This window comes from Nicotiana tabacum, chromosome 15, assembly GCF_000715075.1.
Source record: "Nicotiana tabacum cultivar K326 chromosome 15, ASM71507v2, whole genome shotgun sequence".
NCBI lineage: Eukaryota > Viridiplantae > Streptophyta > Magnoliopsida > Solanales > Solanaceae > Nicotiana > Nicotiana tabacum.
In genome coordinates this window covers 22,566,651-22,588,570 of record NC_134094.1, presented here as the reverse complement: position 1 = coordinate 22,588,570, position 21,920 = coordinate 22,566,651, and the positions used below count along the sequence as shown (strand labels likewise).

At 35.6% G+C, this 21,920-nt stretch overlaps 1 protein-coding gene, 1 long non-coding RNA gene and 1 pseudogene across 2 annotated transcripts; 2 read left to right on the top strand and 1 right to left on the bottom strand.

The window, feature by feature from the left end:
• Positions 1-9,950: 9,950 nt before the first annotated feature.
• On the top strand, positions 9,951-11,128 carry LOC107770192 (protein ENHANCED DISEASE RESISTANCE 2-like). The gene has a single exon (XM_016589471.2). It carries the CDS (start codon positions 10,110-10,112, stop codon positions 10,980-10,982), a length of 873 nt encoding a protein of 290 aa, XP_016444957.1. The 5' UTR covers positions 9,951-10,109; the 3' UTR covers positions 10,983-11,128.
• Positions 11,129-15,168: 4,040 nt separating this feature from the next.
• LOC142170102 (U6 spliceosomal RNA) lies at positions 15,169-15,259 on the top strand (annotated as a pseudogene).
• Positions 15,260-17,174: 1,915 nt separating this feature from the next.
• Positions 17,175-21,920, bottom strand: LOC107770188 (uncharacterized). The gene is made up of 3 exons (XR_001644550.2): positions 21,763-21,920; positions 21,560-21,674; positions 17,175-17,710 (listed from the first exon to the last, which is right to left on the bottom strand). It is a non-coding gene; the product is annotated as an uncharacterized LOC107770188 (long non-coding RNA).

Below are 21,920 nucleotides of genomic sequence, written 5' to 3'. Positions count from 1 at the left end.
GGCCGGCTTCGGGCGGAAAGATCTTGATTCTTTGAGATCCAATGGCCGCTTCCCGGTCTTCAGGTAGTCTATATACTTGTTTCTCCAATTTCAAGTTAAACTTGTCGAGTTTATCTCAGCATGGCCTTCTTCTACTACCGATTTCATGAGTTGTATGACCGTCTCCGAACTGAATTCATCATCATCAACCGATGACCCCAAGTTAGCCAGAGCATCGGCTTCGCTATTTTGATCCCGGGGCACGTGTTGTACTGTCCATTCCTTGAATTGATGTAGCATTACCTGTAGTTTATCCAAGTATCTTCGTATTCGTTCCTCTTTTACTTCGAATGTCCCATTCACTTGATTTACCACAAGGAGGGAATCACATTTATCTTCGATCACTTTGGCCCCCTGGCTTTTATCCAATTGGAGACCTGCAATCATGGCCTCATACTCGGCCTCATTGTTAGTTAATTTCATAGTACTAATAGATTGTCTAACTACGTTACCCATGGGTGGATTCAACACGATGCCAAGTTCGGACCCTTTTACGTTCGAGGCACCATCCGTAAAGAGGGTCCAAATCCCCGAGGGAGTCCCTGAGTTGGCCGATATTCGATATCGTACCCGCTAATTTCCACGACCCATTTGGCCAATCGTCCCGAGATCTCGGGTTTGTGCATTATGTTTCTCAATGGGTAAGTAGTTACGACACATATGTTATGGCATTGCAAATATGGCTTTAACTTCCCGGAGGCGCTTAGTAATGCGAGCGCCAATTTCTCCAGGTGAGGATACCTCATTTCGGCCTTGCCTAGAGTCCTGCTAACATAATAGATAGGAAATTGCGTACCTTCCTCTTCCCGGACTAGGACTCCGCTTACCGCTATCTCAGATACCACTAAGTACAGGTACAACTGCTCGTTTACCTTCAGAGTCTGAAGCAAATGTGGACTCGAAAGGTACCGCTTGATTTCTTCCAAAGCTTGTTGGAACTCCGGGGTCCACGAAAAGTTACTCTTCTTCTTCAGCAATGAGAATAACTGATGGCTCTTATCGGAGGACCTTGATATGAACCGACTCAGGGCGGCTATACGCGCGGTTAACCTTTGAACGGCCTTGACATTGTCCACCTCGGTGATGTCTTTTATAGCTTTGATCTTGTCGGAATTTATCTCGATACTCCGGTTGGACACTATGAATCCAAGGAACTTCCCGGACCCGACCTCGAATGCGCATTTCTCCGGATTCAGCTTCATATTATATTTCTTCAGTATGTTGAATTTTTCATGCAAATGTTCCAAATGGTCCGTGAGCTTCACATTGTCTACCTCGGTGATGTCCTCTACTCGCAGGGATTTAACTAACATGTTGTCAATGTAAACCTCCATTGATTTTTCTATTTGTTCTTCGAACATCCAGTTTACTAGGCGTTGGTAAGTGGAACCGATGTTCTTTAGTCCCAACATTACGTTATAATAATAGATGTCGTATTTAGTGATGAAAGAAGTTTTTTCCTGATCGCTTGAGTCCATCCGGATTTGGTTGTACCTGGAATAGGCGTCGAGAAAGCTGAGTATCTCATGGTCGGCCATCGCATCGATCATGCGATCGATCTTAGGCAAAGGAAAAGAGTCCTTAGGGCATGCCTTGTTCAAGTCTTTTGTAGTCTACACACATTCTTAATTTATTTCCCTTTTTAGGCACTACTACTACGTTTTCTAACCAATTCGGGTATTTAACTTCCCGAATGAAACCTATTTTCAAGAGTTTGGATACCTCGTCTTTGATGAATGCGTGCTTGACTTCAGACTGAGGCCTCATCTTCTGTGTAACCGAGTGGAACTTTGGGTCCAAGCTCAGCTTGTGAGTGTTTATTTCTAGCGGGGTCCCTGTCATATCAAGGTGGGACAAATCAAAACAATCTATGTTAGCTATAAGGAATTCAATGAGTTTCTTCCTAAGCTCGGGAGTTAGCCTCGTGCCCAGGTATACCTTCCGATCAGGCAAGTGCTCGATCAATCTGACTTGCTCCAGCTTCTCAACCGTTGATTTGGTGGCATCGGAATCGTCAGGGGCTATGAACGACCTAGGGACTCCGTAATCATCATCCTCTCATGTCTCCTGCTTTTCTGGTTCGGTCGGGCCCGGTGTTGGTGATTGCTATTTGCTTTTTTCCTTGGTAACCGAACTTCGAGAGTGCAGATATCTGGCTCACCTCATCGACCGCGAATATTTCTTTTGTGGTCGGCTGTTCTCCGTAAATAGTCTTGATCCCTCCCGGTGTGGGGAATTTCAACGCCTGATGTAGTGTCGATGGTATTGCCTTCATGTCGTAAATCTATGGCCTTCCGAATAGAGCATTGTATCTCATATCTTCTTCGATCACATAGAACTTTATTTCCTAAATAGTTCCGATGGTGTTCATTGACAGGGTTATCTGCCCTTTAGTAGTCTCACATGCTATGTTAAATCTGTTTAAAACTCGGACTGTAGGCACCATTTGGTCTTGTAGACCCAGTTGTTCCACGACCCTCGATCTGATGATATTGGCCGAGCTACCTGGATCAATTAACACACGCTTAACTCGGGATTTATTTATGAGTACAGATATTACCAGTGCATCATTATGTAGTTGCACGATGACTTCATCGTCCTCATCGTTAAAATATACAGTTCCCTCCGATACATAATCTCGAGTCCGTTTTTCCCTTCTAATGGATATCTTAGTGCGCTTTAAGATCGGCCCTTGGGGGACATCAAATCCACCAATGATCATGTTAATGATGTGCTGAGATTCTTTTTGCTCAATCTTCTTGTTGGAGTCCCTATTCCTAAAGTGATTTTTGGCTCGATAACTCATAAATTCTTGGAGGTGTCTGTTATTGAATAACCGGGCTACTTCTTCTCTCAGTTTTTGGTAGTCTTAGGTTCTGTGGCCGTGAGAGCCATGATACTTACATATTAGGTTGGGGTCCTTTTGGGCAGGATCGAATTGCAATGGTCGAGGCCACTTAGTATCTTTGATGCGTCTGATGGCTGATACGATACCGACAACATCGATGCTGAAGTTGTACTCCGATAACCTTGGTTCCTCCTTAGACCCGATGGGTTTGTCAAAACCGTTTTTGCTTATGAGTCCCCAGTTATTATGACCTCAATCGCTTCTTCTTTCACTCATCGCAGGGTTGCGTCCAGACCTATTACCCCTTCGATATCCATTGTATAGTTGATACTGATCTCTGTTCGATCTTGGTTCATAATCGACGACTCATTTGGATATTTCACTAGTTCTGACGGGATAAACAGATCCGGAAGGGGCCCCAAGCTGATCGTCTTCGACCCTAATTTTTGATTGGTGTGGATGTCGACCCAAGTTACCACCGGGTATTCTATCAAATTTTGTTTCAACTTACTGCGAAGCCAATGAGATTTGGGGGTTGAGTCCTTGGGTAAATTCTTGAACGGCCCAGTCGTCCGCGACCGGGAGTAGATCCATCAGTTCCATTTGAAACCTCGACATGAATTCCCTAAGCATTTCGTTATCTCTTTGCTTCACCTTGAAAATGTATGACTTCTTGGTCTCAACCTTGATGTCCCCGGCGTGCGCTTTTACAAAGGCATCTGCAAGCATAGAAAATGAGTCAATAGAATTAGGGGGTAAGTTGTGATACCATATCATAGCTCCTTTTGACAAGGTCTCTCCGAACTATTTCAGCAGAACAGACTCGATTTCTTCATCTTCCAAGTCGTTCCCCTTGATGGCGCACGTGTATGAGGTCACATGTTCATTTGGATCAGTTGTTCCATTATACTTCAGAATTTCGGGCATATGGAACTTCTTTCGGATCGGCTTTGGAGCTACGCTCGAAGGGAAGAGCTTTTGGACAAATTTCTTGGAATCCAGGCCCTTCAGTATCGGTGGTGCTCCTAGGATTTGATCAACCCTGGAGTTTTAGGTCTCCACTTTTTTGTCGTTGACTTCGATTTTATTTTCTCCCAATTCCACCTATTTTGTCAGTTCCTCAAGCATCTTTATTATCTCGGGGTTGGTCTCGGGATCAGCTTCACCAGGCCTCTCTGTGGTCGGTTCATTTCTGCGAGCATTTTCCCGAGATGGTTTGGGCCCAACTCTGCTGGAGGCGCGGCTTTGGTTCTGCAACTGGGCTATTGCTACCTTTTTAGCCTGTAACATTTCAAATATCACCCGCAAGTTTATCCCATCACCTTCGCCGTCGTGGGTGCTCCGGGCTATCGATTAGGCTCCCCCGCGAATGCTGTTTTCGGGGGTCAGTAGGCAAGTTTGCTTCGATAGCCACGTATGAGTTTGCATCGATCAGGTACGTGACTGAAACACTATTAGGGTCGATAGGGGGTACCTCGTTGCTGGGCACCACGTTTTTGTTCTTGCCATGGTGGCCGGACTCAACATCAACGTTTAAATGGATAGATTGGGAGTTTGATATTTATGATTTGACCTGAAATTAGAATCTCAAAGGACAAGTGTAAAACATAGTATGTTATGGAAATTTGTATCAAATTGCCACTGTATCCTTAGCCCCACGGTGGATGCCAAACTATTTACCCTAAAAAAAAGGATAACAATTAAATTTATATGTGATTTTAAGGATATGCGGATTAATTCAATACAAATAATAAATGGCGTTAGATTAAACAGATAAAGGATGTAATAAATTGTCAAACCTATTAAGGGGGCGATCCTGGACTCAGTAACAGCTTAATGAAATGCCTGTCTTCGATCCCGGGCTCACAATAATGAAGAACTGATGAACAAAAGTAAGAACTTTGAATAGAGAAAATAAGAGTATATTGCCTTGATATGCGTGTTACAATGTGTTTATAAATAGTAAGCTTTCCTCTTTATATAGTAGGAGAATTTTACCCTAAGTACAATTCTACAAAAGGTAAAAATCTTCCGTTTCGACGATCACTGATTTTTCGCTGATACGAGTCGAGATTCACGCCGTGATATCCGGTTGGGTACGGATACCACAACCCTTTGTTAGTCGTGTGCAGCTGTTCGGTGATACTCTCCGAAGTCTCAACCCTTAAATCGGACCTCGAGTATATAGCCCCGATATCCCCGGAGGTAGGTGTTTGCCCGAGCTCTGATACGAGGGGTTCTTCGTTCCGACTCCGATCCGTTACGGTCATCTTCCCGCTCCGCTTGGCTCACCGGGAGGTCGAGTCATGCAACGGGCTCGGCCCTTACCCGTATACAACAACTAATATTTAAATTACGAGCACTGTGTGTTCCTTTCAAGAAATTATATTATTATTTTCTTCAATCATTAATACTCTTTTTAAATAAATTAAATGTTCCGGAAAAAGTGCATTCAAAGAAAAACTTGTTTGCCGTTGTAAACAATTAAAACCAAGGGAGAGGTGATTTCCTTCCATTCATCTAAGTGGTGGGTAAAACTATCCAATACCTATATCGGTAAAAGATAACAAAAATCCGATAAAATAATCAATATTATTGTTGAGGTTTGTTCAAGCTGCCTTGGGTGCCGACCACCACATGAACTGCCAACCATTGCATCCTACCCATAATTAGCGTCCCCTCCACTTAATCATGCAAATGCATATTCGTAATGGTGGGTCAAGAGTGGTTAGTTGGAAATAAAGAATGAAAAATACTAACATACACTTCAGAGATAATACTTAAGGTGCGTCTGGAATGAATGAAAATATTTTTCTAGAATTTTTGTTTTTAAAAAATAAGTGATTTTCTTATTTATTTTTTGTTGTTTGGTTAGATAACATAAAATATGTTTTGAAAATATATAATTTAGACAAATATTATGCAGACGAAATGGATAAGAACGGAGGAGGGTGGTCGGTTGGGGTCTAGGGGCTGGGGTGATAGTGGCGAGCTAGGATAGGGATTATGTGAGATAAGGGTGAGTAGTGTTGTTCGATGATGGCGGAAGGTGGATTGTGGTAGGTGTGGGGGCAGGGAGGATTGTAAGAGAGTTTTGGAAAATATTTTTTCTTCTTTTGGTAAGGAAGTCATTTTTCTCGAATTGGAGGAAAATAAGTTCATGAGAAAAATATTTTCCAAATATTTAAACCAACTAAATAAGAAAAAATTCTTTCGTACAACGAGGAATAAGAGATAATTAATCTCGTGATTAAATTTGAGATAAGTTTATCCACATTTGGTTGAGATAAATATAACTAATCTCTGGATTAGTTATCCGAAATTATACTATTATTTTTATCTCTATAAAAGAATGTGATAACAATTTCAAAATTAATAATTAATTCCGAAATAATTAATTCTAGAATAACTTGTTTCCTAAGCAAACGACCTTTCATGTACAAAAGTTTTCCTACGGTTTAGAAAGAAGCTAAAAGAAGAATATTGATATGAGTTGACACTCACCTTTCGGTATCGGAAATAAGAAGAATCCATGCTGCCACAAAGAGTTTTTTACAGTATTTACATAGTATCAACTGGTGCAAAAATTTCTTTATTTTGTTTTTCAAAAACAAAAAACAAAATTTGTCTTTAGAAAAAAAAATGTATAAACTACCTGAAACTAAAATAATCGTCCCCACGAGTGCCAGCCCATATCTATCAAATCATAGTCCAACGAATTACAACCTAGAAACAACAACGTTTCTAAAAGAGCAAATAATTGAATTACAGCAATTACTAAAATAAAGACAAAGCATTCATAACCAAGCCAATGAATACACAAAAATAAAACACAAAGATTTCATAGACAAATTATTGTTTTCTTATCTACATGTATTCTTCCAAAATCCAAATAATTGAACAAAATAGATGAATAGAAGTTGGTAAAAGCATTGATTCAGATTCCTCCCACTTTAGGATAATGACAGTTCATTTCAAAAAGATATTCTCTACAACTGGATTCCACAAGATGCTTTCTTTAATTTTTCAACAGATCAATTTTTTTACCTAGCAGTTTGATTCACAAAAATCATATCTACGGTTTAAACTTTTTATATATTTTTGCGACTACCGAATATAATAGTTTCAGCAGCAAAAAAGTGATCATTGCGCTTAAAATTAATGCAAGCAAATAACTCCAAGTCCATGGCCTTTTTGGTACGTGCAATAAAATAAATGAAATTTTACCTCCTATAGCAAAGGTATACATCCTATTTATTATAAACTAAAATTATTTTAAAATATTATTTTATATAACTACCTTTTACATTTTATAGCAAAATAAGTATTTTATGGTATATACTACCATTGATGCATGAAATACGCTATTTATGTTTTTTTTTTCTCTTAGACAGCTGGACATACCTATTTTTAAGGGATTGCCGTTACTGTATTCATGAATACATGGCGCAGATACATGTGAAAACATACGCGTACAACTGTATTCATGAATACAGCAGCGCGAATACATGTGAATACATGCGCGTACAGCTGGACTGCCCAGATTTTAGGCATTTTTTGCTACTGTATTCATGAATACATGGCGCGAATATATGTGAATACATGCGCGTACAGCTGGACTGCCCTGATTTTAGGCGCTTTTTACTGTTGTATTCATGAATACAACAATACGAATACATGTGAATACATGCGCATACAGTTGGACTGCCATGATTTTAGGCGTTTTTTGCTGCTGTATTGATGAATACAGCAGCGCGAATACATGTGAATACACTACCGTAACAATTGAATAGCAGCTATAGGAAATAATTATATATATGGTAGTTATATGAAATTAATAATTAGTAAATGGTTTATGAAAATTCGTCTAAAATAAAGTGGCAAGTAGCATTGAGGTATCCCTAATGCGTATTGAAAAGTGAAATGTATCTCAAACAATCCAAATCGTAGTTGTTTGTAGGGGAGGACATGCTTAAATGGAGCGAGGCCAGGTAAGGCCTAAGCGAGACAGAGCGAGTTTACGCACACCTCTATAATATATATTATTTCATCAAGTACATACTTAATATCTCTCACAAATACAAATGTCGAATAATACTGCTCACTGAACGCATGTTAATATGTTTTATCCTAGAGCTCAATAGTTAGTTGTAGAAATGACACCACGTAGCCAGAGCTGCTATTTAGGAATTAGCCATTGCGTTCTGAATTTCAGTTTTCTAGTTTAATTTTTCAGGACAAAAATATCTTGAATTGTCTTGAAGTTAGGATTTTTAATTTAAAATTTCAGGACAAAATAAGTACTAATTAATCTCTAAATAACATCTCTGAGAATAGCTATATATGCACTTGCCCTTCCATAGTTCCTTTGCCAATTTTAGTTGTGATAAACAATAAAAACAACAATAATATATAGTGGTGGATGTAGAGTATAGTTACTGGGTTCCCGGAAACCCAGTAACTTTTGCGGAGACCCTGTATTTTTATTAAAAAATCCATTAAATGTCTATAAATATATAATTGTGAACACAATTATTATTGTATATTAATTTGAGATTACAATAGGAACCCATAAACTTCAAATCCTGGATCCGTCTCTGAATTAATATACCCAGTATATTCTCACAAGTAGGCTTTGATCGATTGCGATAAAGTGGAGAAATAAAAATGTTGGTAGAAGTCAATTTCATAAGAGACTAAAGATGGATTCTTTACATCACAAATGCCTTTATGTTCATAATATCAGTATTTAAAATATGTTTAGAAAATTCCAGCTGAATACATGAATTTCAGTTTTAAAAAATTTAAAAATCTGTGATTAAAATCCATTAATTCACTTGAAATACTCCTTGAACTAGTTTTAATAATTTTCCAGTACTTGAATTAATTAAGTATTTACAGAAACTAATAGTCAAAGCAATATTTTTACAAATATTGAGCTTCAGAATTTATAAATACTAGAATATTGGAGTATTACTTGTTAGCTATATTGAAAAATGAAAATTCGAAAGTGTGTAAATAATTCTTTTGGTGAGAAATTTTCATGAAGGAAACATAAAGAAGAAGAATCCAAATTCAAGAGTTTGGATATTTCCTCCTTCTTTGCTATTTGTGAGTTCACATGCCTTCTTTTACCGAGAATATGATATACTCGCTCCGTTCCAATTTATGTGAACCTATTTGACTGGGCACGAAGTTTAAGAAAAAATAAAGACTTTTGAAATTTGTGGTCTTAAACAATTCAAAAAGGGACCCAAGTATTTGTGTGATTATAAAAGCTTCTCATTAGGGGTAGAATTGTAAGTTTAACCAAAATTGTTTCCAAATTTAGAAAGGGGTGATTCTTTTTGGAACAGACTAAAAAGGAAATAGGTTCACATAAACTAGAACGGAGATAACAATAAATAAGATCCTTCTATCCTTAATTAGATTTTTTAATTTTAGCTTAAAAATAAAAAATTCATGGAGAGAAGTGCTTCTCTGGTAATTTGATACAAATCTGAACTATAACCTATTTGGCCAAAGTTCTAAAATTAGCTTATTTTGAAATGTATTTTTCTTAAAAGTATTTTTTAAAAATATACTTTTAGTAATAAGTAGTTTGGATTTGACCAATTAATTTAAAAAATATTTTTGAACAGTAATTAATGTTTGACTAAACTTTTAAAAAATAATTCTAAGTATATTTTTATCACAATTATTTTTCAAAAATTTATTTTTAAGAAGAATCTATTTTGTTCTACTTTTAAAATTTTGGTTCTGCTTCTATTCAAAATTATTATTTTTTTCTTCGAAAAACTTGACCAAACACAGTAACTTTTTATAAAAAAATTTTTAGGTAAAGAACATACTTTTGGCCAAACAAACTACTAGTGGACTTACAAATTTCGAAAATCTGATAATTAAAAAAAGTATTTGGCAGTTCACACTGTCACTATTAGCTGTGAAACCCAAAAGGGGCTCTTTGGTAATTTCCAGGAAACTCAAGGGCACGTGTGTTATCCCATTCTCACATACTATATAAAATCCCCCCCACGCCCCGCATTTCAATATATTACACCCATAGCCCCGGAGCTCCTCCATTTCTTCTCCCAACATTGACCCTTACTTCTATAATCCAATTTCTGATGATCATATAGAAGGAAGAAAAAGGAAGTTTTGTATAGAAAGAATATTTTTTTCCATTTTATAGTCCGAAGAATTCAAGTATTTTTTAGAAAAAATGTGCTCGACAAAGCAAAAGCTCAATAAAGATTGGATAGAAGAAGCAATCTCTGGCGGGTCATTAAAGCGGGTCGATTTGAATAACGGAGCAAACGGGTGGGCGTCACCACCCGGAGATCTTTTCAAGCTCCGCGCCCCAAATTACTTCACTAAAAAGACAAAAATACCCTCAGGTGAGTGGCTGTTACAGCCCGCGGGAGTCGATTGGCTGAGGTCTAGCTCAAAACTCGACCACGTCCTCGCGCGTAGCGACAACCTCGTGATGCAAGCGCTGAAGAAATCTCACTCACAAGGCGCGTGCTTAAAAACCTTCGTACTCGCCGTCAATCTTCAAATCCCCGGTAAGGACCATCACAGCGCTGTTTTCTACTTTGCTACCAAGGAAAACCGCGCCCTTGAACCCGGTTCGCTCCTCTACCGATTCGTTCACGGAGACGACTCGTACCGTAACGCCCGATTTAAAATAGTGAACCGGATCGTTCAAGGACCGTGGATTGTGAAAACCGCGGTGGGGAATTACTCGGCGTGTATACTAGGCAAAGCTTTAAATTGCTATTATCACAAGGGAGATAATTACTTAGAAATCGACGTGGATATTAGTAGCTCGGCGATTGCGAATGCGATTTTGCATTTGGCTTTAGGATACGTAACGTCAGTGACGATCGATATGGGGTTTTGTGTGGAGGCGACAGCGGAGGAGGAGTTGCCGGAAAAGTTGTTCGGGGCGGTGAGAGTTTGTCAAATGGAAATGAGCTCTGCTACCTTTGTTGAAACGACGTCGTCGAGGAAGATAACAAATACTAGTCATTTTAATAATAATAGTACTAGCAAAGTGCAGGCTGAGGACAGCGAAGATGACGAAGAAAAATGAGTTTTTTTTTTTTAATTGTTGGAAAATTTCAATTTGTGATTTTTTTTTTGGGTAATTATAATGGGAAAATTTTAGTGATCCCTGATACAAATGTCTTTGTTGTCAACTTTAATAAAAAGAACTTGTTCATCTCTTAAATTTTACAATATTTTTGTTTTGAAATTTAGTGACTTAGTTAATCTAAATTCGCACCGAGAAGTCGATAAGCTCTTTCTACTACAGATTTTTCAGTCACGAGTTCAAACCTAAGACCTACGATTAAGGGGTCAAGGGCACTAACGTACCTAGAAAATTTTATAAGCGGTTTCACCGTTTGAAAAATTGAATAAATAAATAAATATGTTATCTGTATATTCTAATCTCGTATTTTTATCTTTCTTATTATTTAACCGTATATATTTAATATAAAAATTTGACGAAAGCAATGTCACGGCAAGGTGCCTACGCCCCCGGTCAAGAGTTTCATTATTTTTTGTTGTCACTCCAACTTCTTATACATTGTTATCTTCGTCTCAGGCCATCTCCAACCCTTACCTCCATTTTCTCTTTCAAAATAGAGTAAAGTTACTCCAATCATTACTCAATTTTTTACTCCAAAAAAGAATATTCCATTTTATATTATTCTTTTCTTCAATATTATATTATTATATTTTATTTAAATTTTATTTTCTTATTTCTATTAAAGAAATTCTATTTGGTTTTTTTACATATTCATCACATATAATTTAATATAAAATTATTTTATACCATAAATTTTTAAATAATATAATTTGTAAGTAAATATTATAGATTATATATATTAATGGATAATTCAAATAAAAGTGAAATCATTGAGATACAAGATAATTAAATACATATTACATTATGGTAAAATTCAGATTTAATATTACATAAATATTCAACTTCCACCTCTAGTATGCTCCCATAAATGAAATTAATTTACATAAAAATAACTTATAATAAAATTAACTTACAATTTTACATAAAAATAATAAATGCACGAAAATTAATTTATCAAAATTATACGCCAAAGTTAAGATGTTAAATTAATATTATAAATATATTACATAAACATAATTAGGTATATATAAAGAGATAAATTAAAATAGTTAAATAATAAAAATAATAATAAAGTAAGGACGAAGAGTGTCACTCCAAATTTGGAGTAACACTATTCATCCCCCATTTTGGGGGCCAAAATGGGGAGCATTGGAGTCACATTTTGGTTTAAAAAGACTGCATTTGGGAGGGTTGGAGATGCCCTCAGTGAGAGAAATTTGTTTAATGTTACGAGTTTAGTCAAATTTTTAGAGTAATATGGGAGAATGAGTATGAAATATTTAATTAATTTTTGGATAATTTTTATCTATAACAGTCAAAATATATTTAAACGTCAAATATTGTTATAGGTGTATAATAGTCATTAACTATAAAAGCAAAAAAAAGTATCGGATTAATGAGAGTGTTTTAGAGAGAATTGACATTATATATATTTATGATTATTGAATTAGTGAGAAATTAATATTGAAGTGACAGTGTTTATGAAAGTTTAGATATAAACTAGGATTATGATATTAAATTTAATCATCCGTTACTCACTCTAAATATTGATATTTTCCAACCGTATCAAACACCAATGGTGATTGTGGTTGAGGATAAGAGAAAAACCTCACGACAAAAAAAACTCATTGTATGACCCAAAAAATAGATTTTGATTTTATACAATTAAATTTGTTGAAAAATATACAATTAATATTAATATTCAATGATAGATCTAGTTTACTACAGTGAGTATTTAACATACAGCATAAAAGAAGACAACTTGGGATAATAGTAAAGCAATAATAGATGACTTTCAAATAATAGATGAGACAAAGATAACCCGACAATGATAATCCCAGATATCTCTCTAATAAAGATGGATGGGGATAACAATCGTATATTCTGATCCTTCTTGGATCGGGAGAGGGATAAAAGAAGGGCAGTGAAAAGTCTTACTTTGTTTCTATTTAATAAAGTGAGAAATTTGTACATACAAAGTTGATGAAATTCTTTACAAAACGTCCAATCCCCCTCTGATTTACATCTATTCCTATTTATAAAAGCACATAGGCGATAATATCCTAGATAGTACAACAGAAGAGAATATACAGGGAATCTACATTCTAAAGTTGGTCATCACTTCGTGCTGAGGGTGGATGCTCGTCCTCGTTTTCTGCCAAGCTGGTTCGACCTCGGTACCGTTTTGTCTTTCACCTCTGACCTCGACCTTTGAGAGTCATGTCGACACATCACAACCATCAAAGGTTTTATTACCGTTGACTAGGTCAAATATATAAAATGAAGTTTTCGTCCATACACTCATCAACGGAAGTGTTGGACACATTTATAGCATGTTTGGCCAAGCTGCAAAAATCAGCTTATTTTGAGAAGTGTTTTTCTCAAAAATACTTTTGGTGAGAAGTAGTTTGTTTGGCTAATTAATTTAAAAATAATTTCTGAGCAGTAATTAGTGTTTGGCCAAGCTTTTAAAAATTATTTGTAAATGTATTTTACTTAAGAGTGCTTTTGAAGAGAAACTATTTTTTTCTGCTTCTCCAAAACTGCTTCCGCTTCTCTTCAAAATCAATTTTTTTCCTTTCAAAAGCTTGAACAAACACCTCAATTTTTGAAAAAAAGGTGTTTCTTGCTAAAAAAAAAAAAAAAGAACTTTTACCCCAGAGAAAGATGTCAATACAAACAACATACCCAATGTAGCTGACACATGCATCTGTAAATTCTCGATGCATGTTACTCGGCAGTCGAGTTGGACTGAAACTGTCATGGACATAAAAAGTAATGTAATTAGTTAAAAGGTCCTATTTCATTTTAATCATTTAAAATTTGTTGATTTTAAACCGCAATACAATGAGCATCTCTCCAAAAAAAAAAAAAAAAAAAAAAACACAATTTTAGGTGAGCCTTTTCTTCAATTAAGCTCTTCATAGAGTAAACTATCATGAATGTGAAACTTATAAATATGTCTCGCAAAATCTTGGTCAAAAAGTGGATTCAGGACTTTCATTACATTTTGATTTTCAGTTTTTGGTATAATGAGGAAGTGCGAAGATGTAGAATACCATTTGTGTAATAGAAAGGTTTGGCAAAGGAGAAAAAATGAAACCATTGGAAAAAATGTGTATCCACTTTTGCATCTTTGGTTAAACAATCCGGTTCACATGCACAGAAATATGTAATAGGAAGCATCCTTGTCAAACTAAAAGGATTTTGTTGGCCTTAGTTTGGAAGAATTAGGCCATTGGCAAGTTTGATACTCCACTTTAAAACGCAATGAGATGTTAATACCTAATTGCCGGAGAAGCATCAAAGATGTGGTTATTGGTCAATAAAGTGAGTGCAAACGATAAAGATCAGTGTTCAAATTAACAGAGACAAAACACTTATTAGATGATTTATTTATATCGGCCTAAATTTTGACACACATAAGTAATATGTATTCGGTGAAATAGTCAAGATGTGGATAGAATGAGTGTGACACCTCCATTTTAACAAGGTACCTAATTGCTAGATGAGGAAAGTGAGTTGCACCTCACCAACAACTTTCTTAGTCAGAGTTCATTGTATCGGGCTTGTTTAGTGCAATTTACATCTCTTGTGTGGTTTGCGAACTATTGCATAATGAACAAGTTATCTAATGTGCACCCGAAGGATAGTAGCTCCGGGTTTCCCTCGGAATTTTTCAAAAAAGATAAGTTTTCAGATAAAAGGTTAGGTGAAAAATGATAGAAATACACCACAATGTTTGTCCAAAAACATGAAGACATTGTTCATGTCATTGTTTACGAGGGCAAAGAGTTGAACAAACTTCTTATGACTGCTTTGAATGCGATAAAAAAAGTGGCAATACTAAATTTGCTTATTCCATGGATTTTGCAAGATCATTCTCTTTTATACAAGAAAAATTACTTTGCTTCACTGTTAGGCAATAGCATGCAATTCACTAAGTAATGGAGTAAGGAATATTATGAACAATTTCAATACTACCTATGCAAGAGAAAAAGACTTTAGATGCCGCTTAACCGAAAATATTTATCCACACCAAATATTTATATTAAGCAAACAAATATAAAAATGTGTCGTTTATGTAAATTTTTATCACTTATGATTAACTAATATTATATATTCTATCCCTTCTGGGACATTCGATAAAAAACGATACAAAGAAGATTAGCATGTCCCCGATGACACACACAAATCGAAAAATGATCTATATTATATATTCTCTTGACTATTAAACTTAAATTGCTTCATTTAGTGCAAACCCGTAGTGCATAAAGTATTTTTTAAGAGAGTAGCTGAATGTGTAACGTATTGATCCATGTTCAAGTCGTGTAACATACATTAAAGGGAAAATATTCTTTATTAGGAATTTCCTAATTTCAAAGTTCAAACTCATACAGCTAAATAAAAATGGAAGGATCTTATTCATCTTAAACATTGTAGTGCTGTAATTATTTCCTATTATGGTTTGGGACTGCAATTTTTTGAACTGTTAAAGAAAAACATATTTTAACCTTATAAGTTTGCTTTCCTTTTCTTTTTTTTCTAATAAGGATACGGTTATATTAAAAGTAAAACAGTAATAGTTTTAGAAAGGGGGACCATTCGTGGTACAATAACGTCTGAATAGTCCTTATTGAAAGCATTCAAAAAATGTACGAGACTCCACTGCAATTGGCCTTCAGAAGGAGTTAGGAGCATGCCAAGTTTTGTCAATGTGTCTGCTACACCGTTTGCCACCCGGTAGATGTGGTCAAGTGTGACTGTCCGGAGCTGGTGGAGTAAGGTCCTGCAATCAAACATAAGATGTGAGTATATTATTCTCATTGCGGATCATGGAGATAAGTATTTCAATCTTTAAGGATAGAAGAAGTAAGTCATTAGCAATCTGGAGACCCAAGAGGAGGGCTCTTAGTTCAGATTCTAAAGCAGTAAAGCAGATAGTGGACATCTGATCCACTGTCCTCGGTGATTGCGGAGAACTCCTCCAGCAGATGCTTGCAGCGTTTGAGGATTAAAGGAGCCATCCCAAATTAATGTGTTGGACATGAATAGAAGGGGACAAAGGTGTTATGGGAGATAAGTAGTGAAATTTGATAACGTGGAAGAGGATGGTTGGGGGGTGAACTGGGTTGTGGAGGTTGTTGAAAAGGTTATCATTTCTGATTTTTCAAATATGCCAGAGGATATTTGAACATCAATACTGTGATAGGTAAAAGATTCCTGTGGGGTGGCACAATAAAGCTTGAGCTTGGCCGAGAAATTCGTGGTTGGTGGTGGGATGTTGAAGAAAGACCAAATGTGATGCTCGGACATTGAAAAACAGGTGTGTGAATGTTTCAGGGACTTGTGGACTGAAATGACAGTTGGGTGTAGGAAGCATGTTGTCTTTTCCTTTACTTTTTGTCCTTTTCATCAACCATTGTTGAAGGATTTGAAAAAAATGAGATTTTGGAGTGTGGTACAAGTTTTAAGTTAATTATTTCTGGAGCACATTTTGTGTAATCCCAAATTAAACCTCTTGTGCAAAAACAAAAAAAAAAAAAAAAAAATCTCCCGAGAAGAATTAGATCCTTTATTGTCTTATTTGTAATCTTGAGCAAAAAGAGTCGTTTATTTTCTTTTTAAAATAAATTCTTTTTTTTACATTTGAATATTCTCAGAATTCGAAAGATGAAATTGTTGAATCCATAAACGAAATAAGTCTACCTTTTTACAAAAATCAAGTCATTAAAAAAAAATGTCAGTCAAGAGAAAATCAAATTAACACTTGTTCTTCTTATCGTCTACAGCCTCGCTTCTGTTGTGAAAAAACCCGAATGCTATTTCAGAAAACATTAAAATATACTTTGGTGTCAATAAGACATTCAGTGACCAAGAATCACATCGAACAGCAGCGTCACAAGTACTAACTCTAGTATCTTTCTGATCAGAGGTACAAGTCTTTCATATTCCTTTTGTTTTTATCTTTTTTTGACTTTCCACACTGTGTCTGATTTTGAGATAAAGCACTTCCTAAAAAATTAACTCCTTTCTCAAAGCTCAAATGCAATACATCTAGTTAAGGAAGGAGGAACTACAACCTTTGGTGGTCGTTATTAGTTATATGAGGAAAAAAGATAAAAGCAAACATTTGAAAGATTAAAATGGACTGAAATATGACCAATGTTTAGTAAATTTTGGTTGACAAAATCTTTTCTGTCTACATCAGTCCACTTTACACAAGTTTATATAACTCACTCAAACAGCCAATTACACCTAATAATCCTCAAACTTCTGTTGCAATTTTCATACTAGATCAACTTTACATGTATGACTCAAGTTCCCTATGCATAAGAAACTACAACTGTATGACAGGCTCTAGCAAAGACTGTTGACAAAGCACACACACCAAAAGAGGATTAGTGATGAAAATCCTGTAGAAGAATTACAAACTTGGGGTATAAATGCACAGCACTGACGTTAATAGAAGAATGTAGAAGTTTCTCAACAATGGCAAGTGATTAACGCGATCCATTAACATGTAACAAATCCCAAACTTTTCCAGCATAATTGCACACAAATTCATGGAGAAAAAGAGGACACGTGTATGCTTAGGCAAAGAGGGCTGACCAATCACCAAAGCCTTGAGTGTAAAGCTTGCTTCTGAACCGGTATAGAATGAATCCCTACTAACAAACAAAAACAAATTCTCAGTCATCAGAAAGCGAAACTGAAAAACAAAAGCTGAGAAGTAAAAGAGGAACATAACGTTTGACAGCATGAACGACAATTACTTTTCAAAATAGGACTTGTAATAGCCTGAGATATCTTGTAAGATGCAGAGGCTTTGACTCTTTAGTCTTTATACTCGAAAACTCAGACAAAATGTTCTACAACAACAATGCAATGCACGATAGAATTGGTAATAGATATGCTCCTTCTGGAGTAGTTAACTGATGAGTTCAGAGTTAACAGAAGGGAACATTATAAAAGATAGAGAACAGCATGCATCAAAGTCAAGATATAGCTCCTCAAAGTAATCAAAGATCAACCTGAATAACCACAAACATGACCATTCAGTATCTGATAAAATCACTGCATACAAGAAAATCAGTTATCAAACGATGGATGGTGTAGATGCAACGCACGTCAGAAATGAATGTACAATATCTAACTTTGGTCACCTCATTAAACTGTTATAACTTTGCTTTTTAGATTATTGGAGATTATCCAGAAATGATAAATAAATGTGATTATTCCATCCGAGAGTTGTTGATTCGTGTGACCCATTTCAGAGAAGAGGTGTTTATAATTATTTACTTTATGTCTACAAGACTACAACACCCTACCTCACATGTGGGTCTAAATATCTAATTCTTTCTCTTGGACCAAGAACATGTAAATACTTTTATCACTGGGTGAAGATAAGGATCGAACTCAAGACTTCTACTTAAACAATTAGAGAGGGGATACTTTTATTTCTTTATTTTCTTTTCTACAAAAAGGGAAAGAATTGAACATGCAACTCAAACCTCCAGTTGAGTAGCTCAAACCTTTATAAACTCCTCTGAATCGCTTATCCCTGATGTGAGATATTATATAGTTCAACACCCTTCCCTATATGGTATTCATACATGGACTTCCATGTGGATTTACGAGTGGAATTGGCATTAATATCATGTGAAACAATTTGAGCATCCAATCCAAAATGTTAAGTCAATAGGTGGAGTTTCAAGACCTTTATAAAACTCTCCGGTTGCCCTTACGCACCAATATGGGATACAAATTGTTAAACTAAAGGAAGCAGTAGTATTTTGAATTTGATGTAGGGTTCTCTAAAGTTAGCCTCTGTTTGCTAGAATGTTCTATATCTTTTAATCTCCATTCTTAAATCTCATGTTCAGATACTTTAACAGCATGCTAGTAGTTGATACTCTTACTCAGTGAAGTCCGTCAAGTTTTTCTAACAATCATCAATATAACAATCTCACAAATTTCAACCCCACATACCACTCCCAAAAGAAAAGAAAATAAATAAATAAATAAATAAATAAATAGACCTTTTCTGGCTTATGCTCTGTAGCTGGAAATTCCGAATGACATCCCAGCAATCCTAGATCATGGCTTTTTTAAGCGAAGCTCCGTCAAGGTATCACCAATCATCACCAGATAAATGCAAAAGTATCCATCTTTATATTATATAAGCATGATATTTCAAGCCATAATAATAATTTGTAATCATATATAAAGGTATTACCTTCTTCACTTAATCCCTAATAATTTTATCGAACCATCTATGTACGCTAAAAGTTTTGCCACCAGTCAGCAGGACTTCTGAGAGAAGTACTTAGAGTAAACGGAAAAAGAGACAGTAAGACCTGATGTTCTCAAGTATGGAATGCTCAGCAATCCCACTGGAGATCATCTAACACTTAATCACCAAAACACCTGATCTTTCAAAACTATCCTATCCTAAACATTACTGGAGACATAAAATGCTCTTAAGATTATTTTTTCCACTACACTCCCACTAAATGCACCAGAAATCCACCAGACTTGCAAAGTTTTAAGGGTTCTTTTATCATTAGCAGGTAAGCCAGGAAATAAATCATTGACTTCGGCAGAAGACCACAACTTCTTGCACATAACACCATTTAAGAGCCTCTAATCACCAGAACCCCTTAGAAATGAATAGTTGAAGTCAACTGATGTACATACTAAAAGATTTGGAAGATTTTATTATTGATCTTAGATGAATTTATTGTCTTTTTAGAGTAGATCTTATATTTATCATTAGCTAGCTTAGTTTTTACTTCACATCTTTATCATTATCCCTTGTTTTATTTTACCGTTATCTTCTTTTTTCTTCAGAAACATGAAAAAGGTTAGTAAATAAGATTGATAGTATCTATCTTTGATTTTATTTTTATCTCTTATTTAGAGATAAAGTTCCTACTGAATTAGGATTCTACCTTGTACAATGTTCCCTATATATAAATAGGACCCTGAGACCCTCCTTTCAGTTTGATGAACCACTTCATTTGATAAATTATATTTTATGATTTGATTCCTTATCTCAATCACTATCTCTCTGTATTTGTCTCCTTGTTCTCCCTCCTTCCTTTTGGTGCTACATCAATATTAGTATCAGAGTTCAAGATTCTTACACAAACTGTTGCACTTCTTCAACACCATCAGTTATAAGAATATCACCTCTAAACAAATGCTGAAACAGAAGAAAAAAGACGGCGAGTAATTCTTGCTCAAATTGCCTTGCACCACTCTAAGTCACATAACTCCACACATAATAAGTGATAAGCTCATGCTTCACATCAATCTATAGCTTTAAGCAATGAAGCGATCACTTTCCGCTAAGTATAAAAACATTCTTCATACAGTTCCATGGCATCCTAGCTTAGTATGAAGCCACATCAAAGGAGAAAAAAAGGCTTTCACTCTTAGAGAAGGTTTTCCACCTTACCCCCTTAGAAGATTGCACAGGACTTCCCCCAACCTCATCTCCTTAACAAAAGTTGACTCCAATTACCTAATTTAACTAAATTATCACTTCAAAAGATTTTGATACGCAAGTTCACCAAAATAAGGTCCCTGTAAGAGTCGGTTCCATCCTCTGCTTTATTGTTTCTTTTTAGTAGAAATTTGTTACCTTTTCACCCAGTTAAGTTATTGCTTTCCTTCTATCCTTCAAGAAGAAGAGGATTAAGATCAAAGCACTAGATTTTAAATAGTCTTCATATTCCTTTAACAAATAACAACCTTCTATTTCTTTGTTGCACACTACCAAAACACAAACGTGAATGGAAACTTTGCACATACCAGCTATTCTTCAACTTACCGCAATGCTTAGTCTATTCCAATTTGACTCCAAGGACTTCTCTATCATATTTAACATTCACATCACGTGCCTCTTAAAAAAGTTCAATAGCAAAAGAAAAGAAGAATTCACTCTCCCGTGACTGCTATAAAAATCCATTCACATTTGCAGCCATCTTATACATCAGGCAATATAAATATGGGCAGTCCAACTCAAAGAAAGCAACAACAAAAAAAAACGACCACCCAATACCAAATTTCTTCATCCAATAGAATTGACACCTCACAGAGTGATCTCTACAACAACAACTATGTCTTAATCCCAAACAAGTTGGGGTCGGCAATATGAATCCTTACTTTCGCTATTTCTCCATTTAAGCTCAACTCATGTCAACATCACATCAAATAAGAAAAATGAAAATAAGTTAAATATATATAAATAATAACCATAACAATATTACAAGTTCTCTATATTTTTACTGGCATATAAATCTATGAATATTTACAAAATTCCAAGTGATAATTGTACAAACAGGACAAATATTCAACAATAATTTAACCGTAATATAATTTTCAAAAACTCAAATTCTTGAGTAATTCAAATTTCTATTTTGAGTAATTCAAATTTCAAAGAACAATTGAAAGTTTCACAAACTTAAAGGAGAATAAGAAAACACAAGGAAATACTAGGGTTTTTGTACCTTGAATTTTCCCAAAAGCTGAAGCGAAATGAAAATTCATCTAATCTACATATTGCTAGTGCTTTTTTCTCCTCTGAGGCTGTTTCTCAGTTGCTAGCCGGTAAATCCAGTACACCTACACCCAAATTCAGTAAATGACTCAAAAAATCACAGTATGTACTAGTTAAAAAACACAAACACAGTAAGAGATAGGGAAAATATACCAAAGCTAGGACATGAGCAGCGATTAGTATGACGACTAGAAGAGGTACGACTTCGAGTATCCATGGCCTACTCGATGCTTGCTGCTGATTCGCCATTTTCAAGATCACTGCCAAAGCTACAACACTAGAGAATTTGTTTATTCACAAGGTTTTATTCT

Coding starts and splice junctions, on each gene's coding strand:
- LOC107770192 (XM_016589471.2), top strand. CDS start 10,110: ATGTGCTCGACAAAGCAAAAGCTCAATAAAGATTGGATAGAAGAAGCA.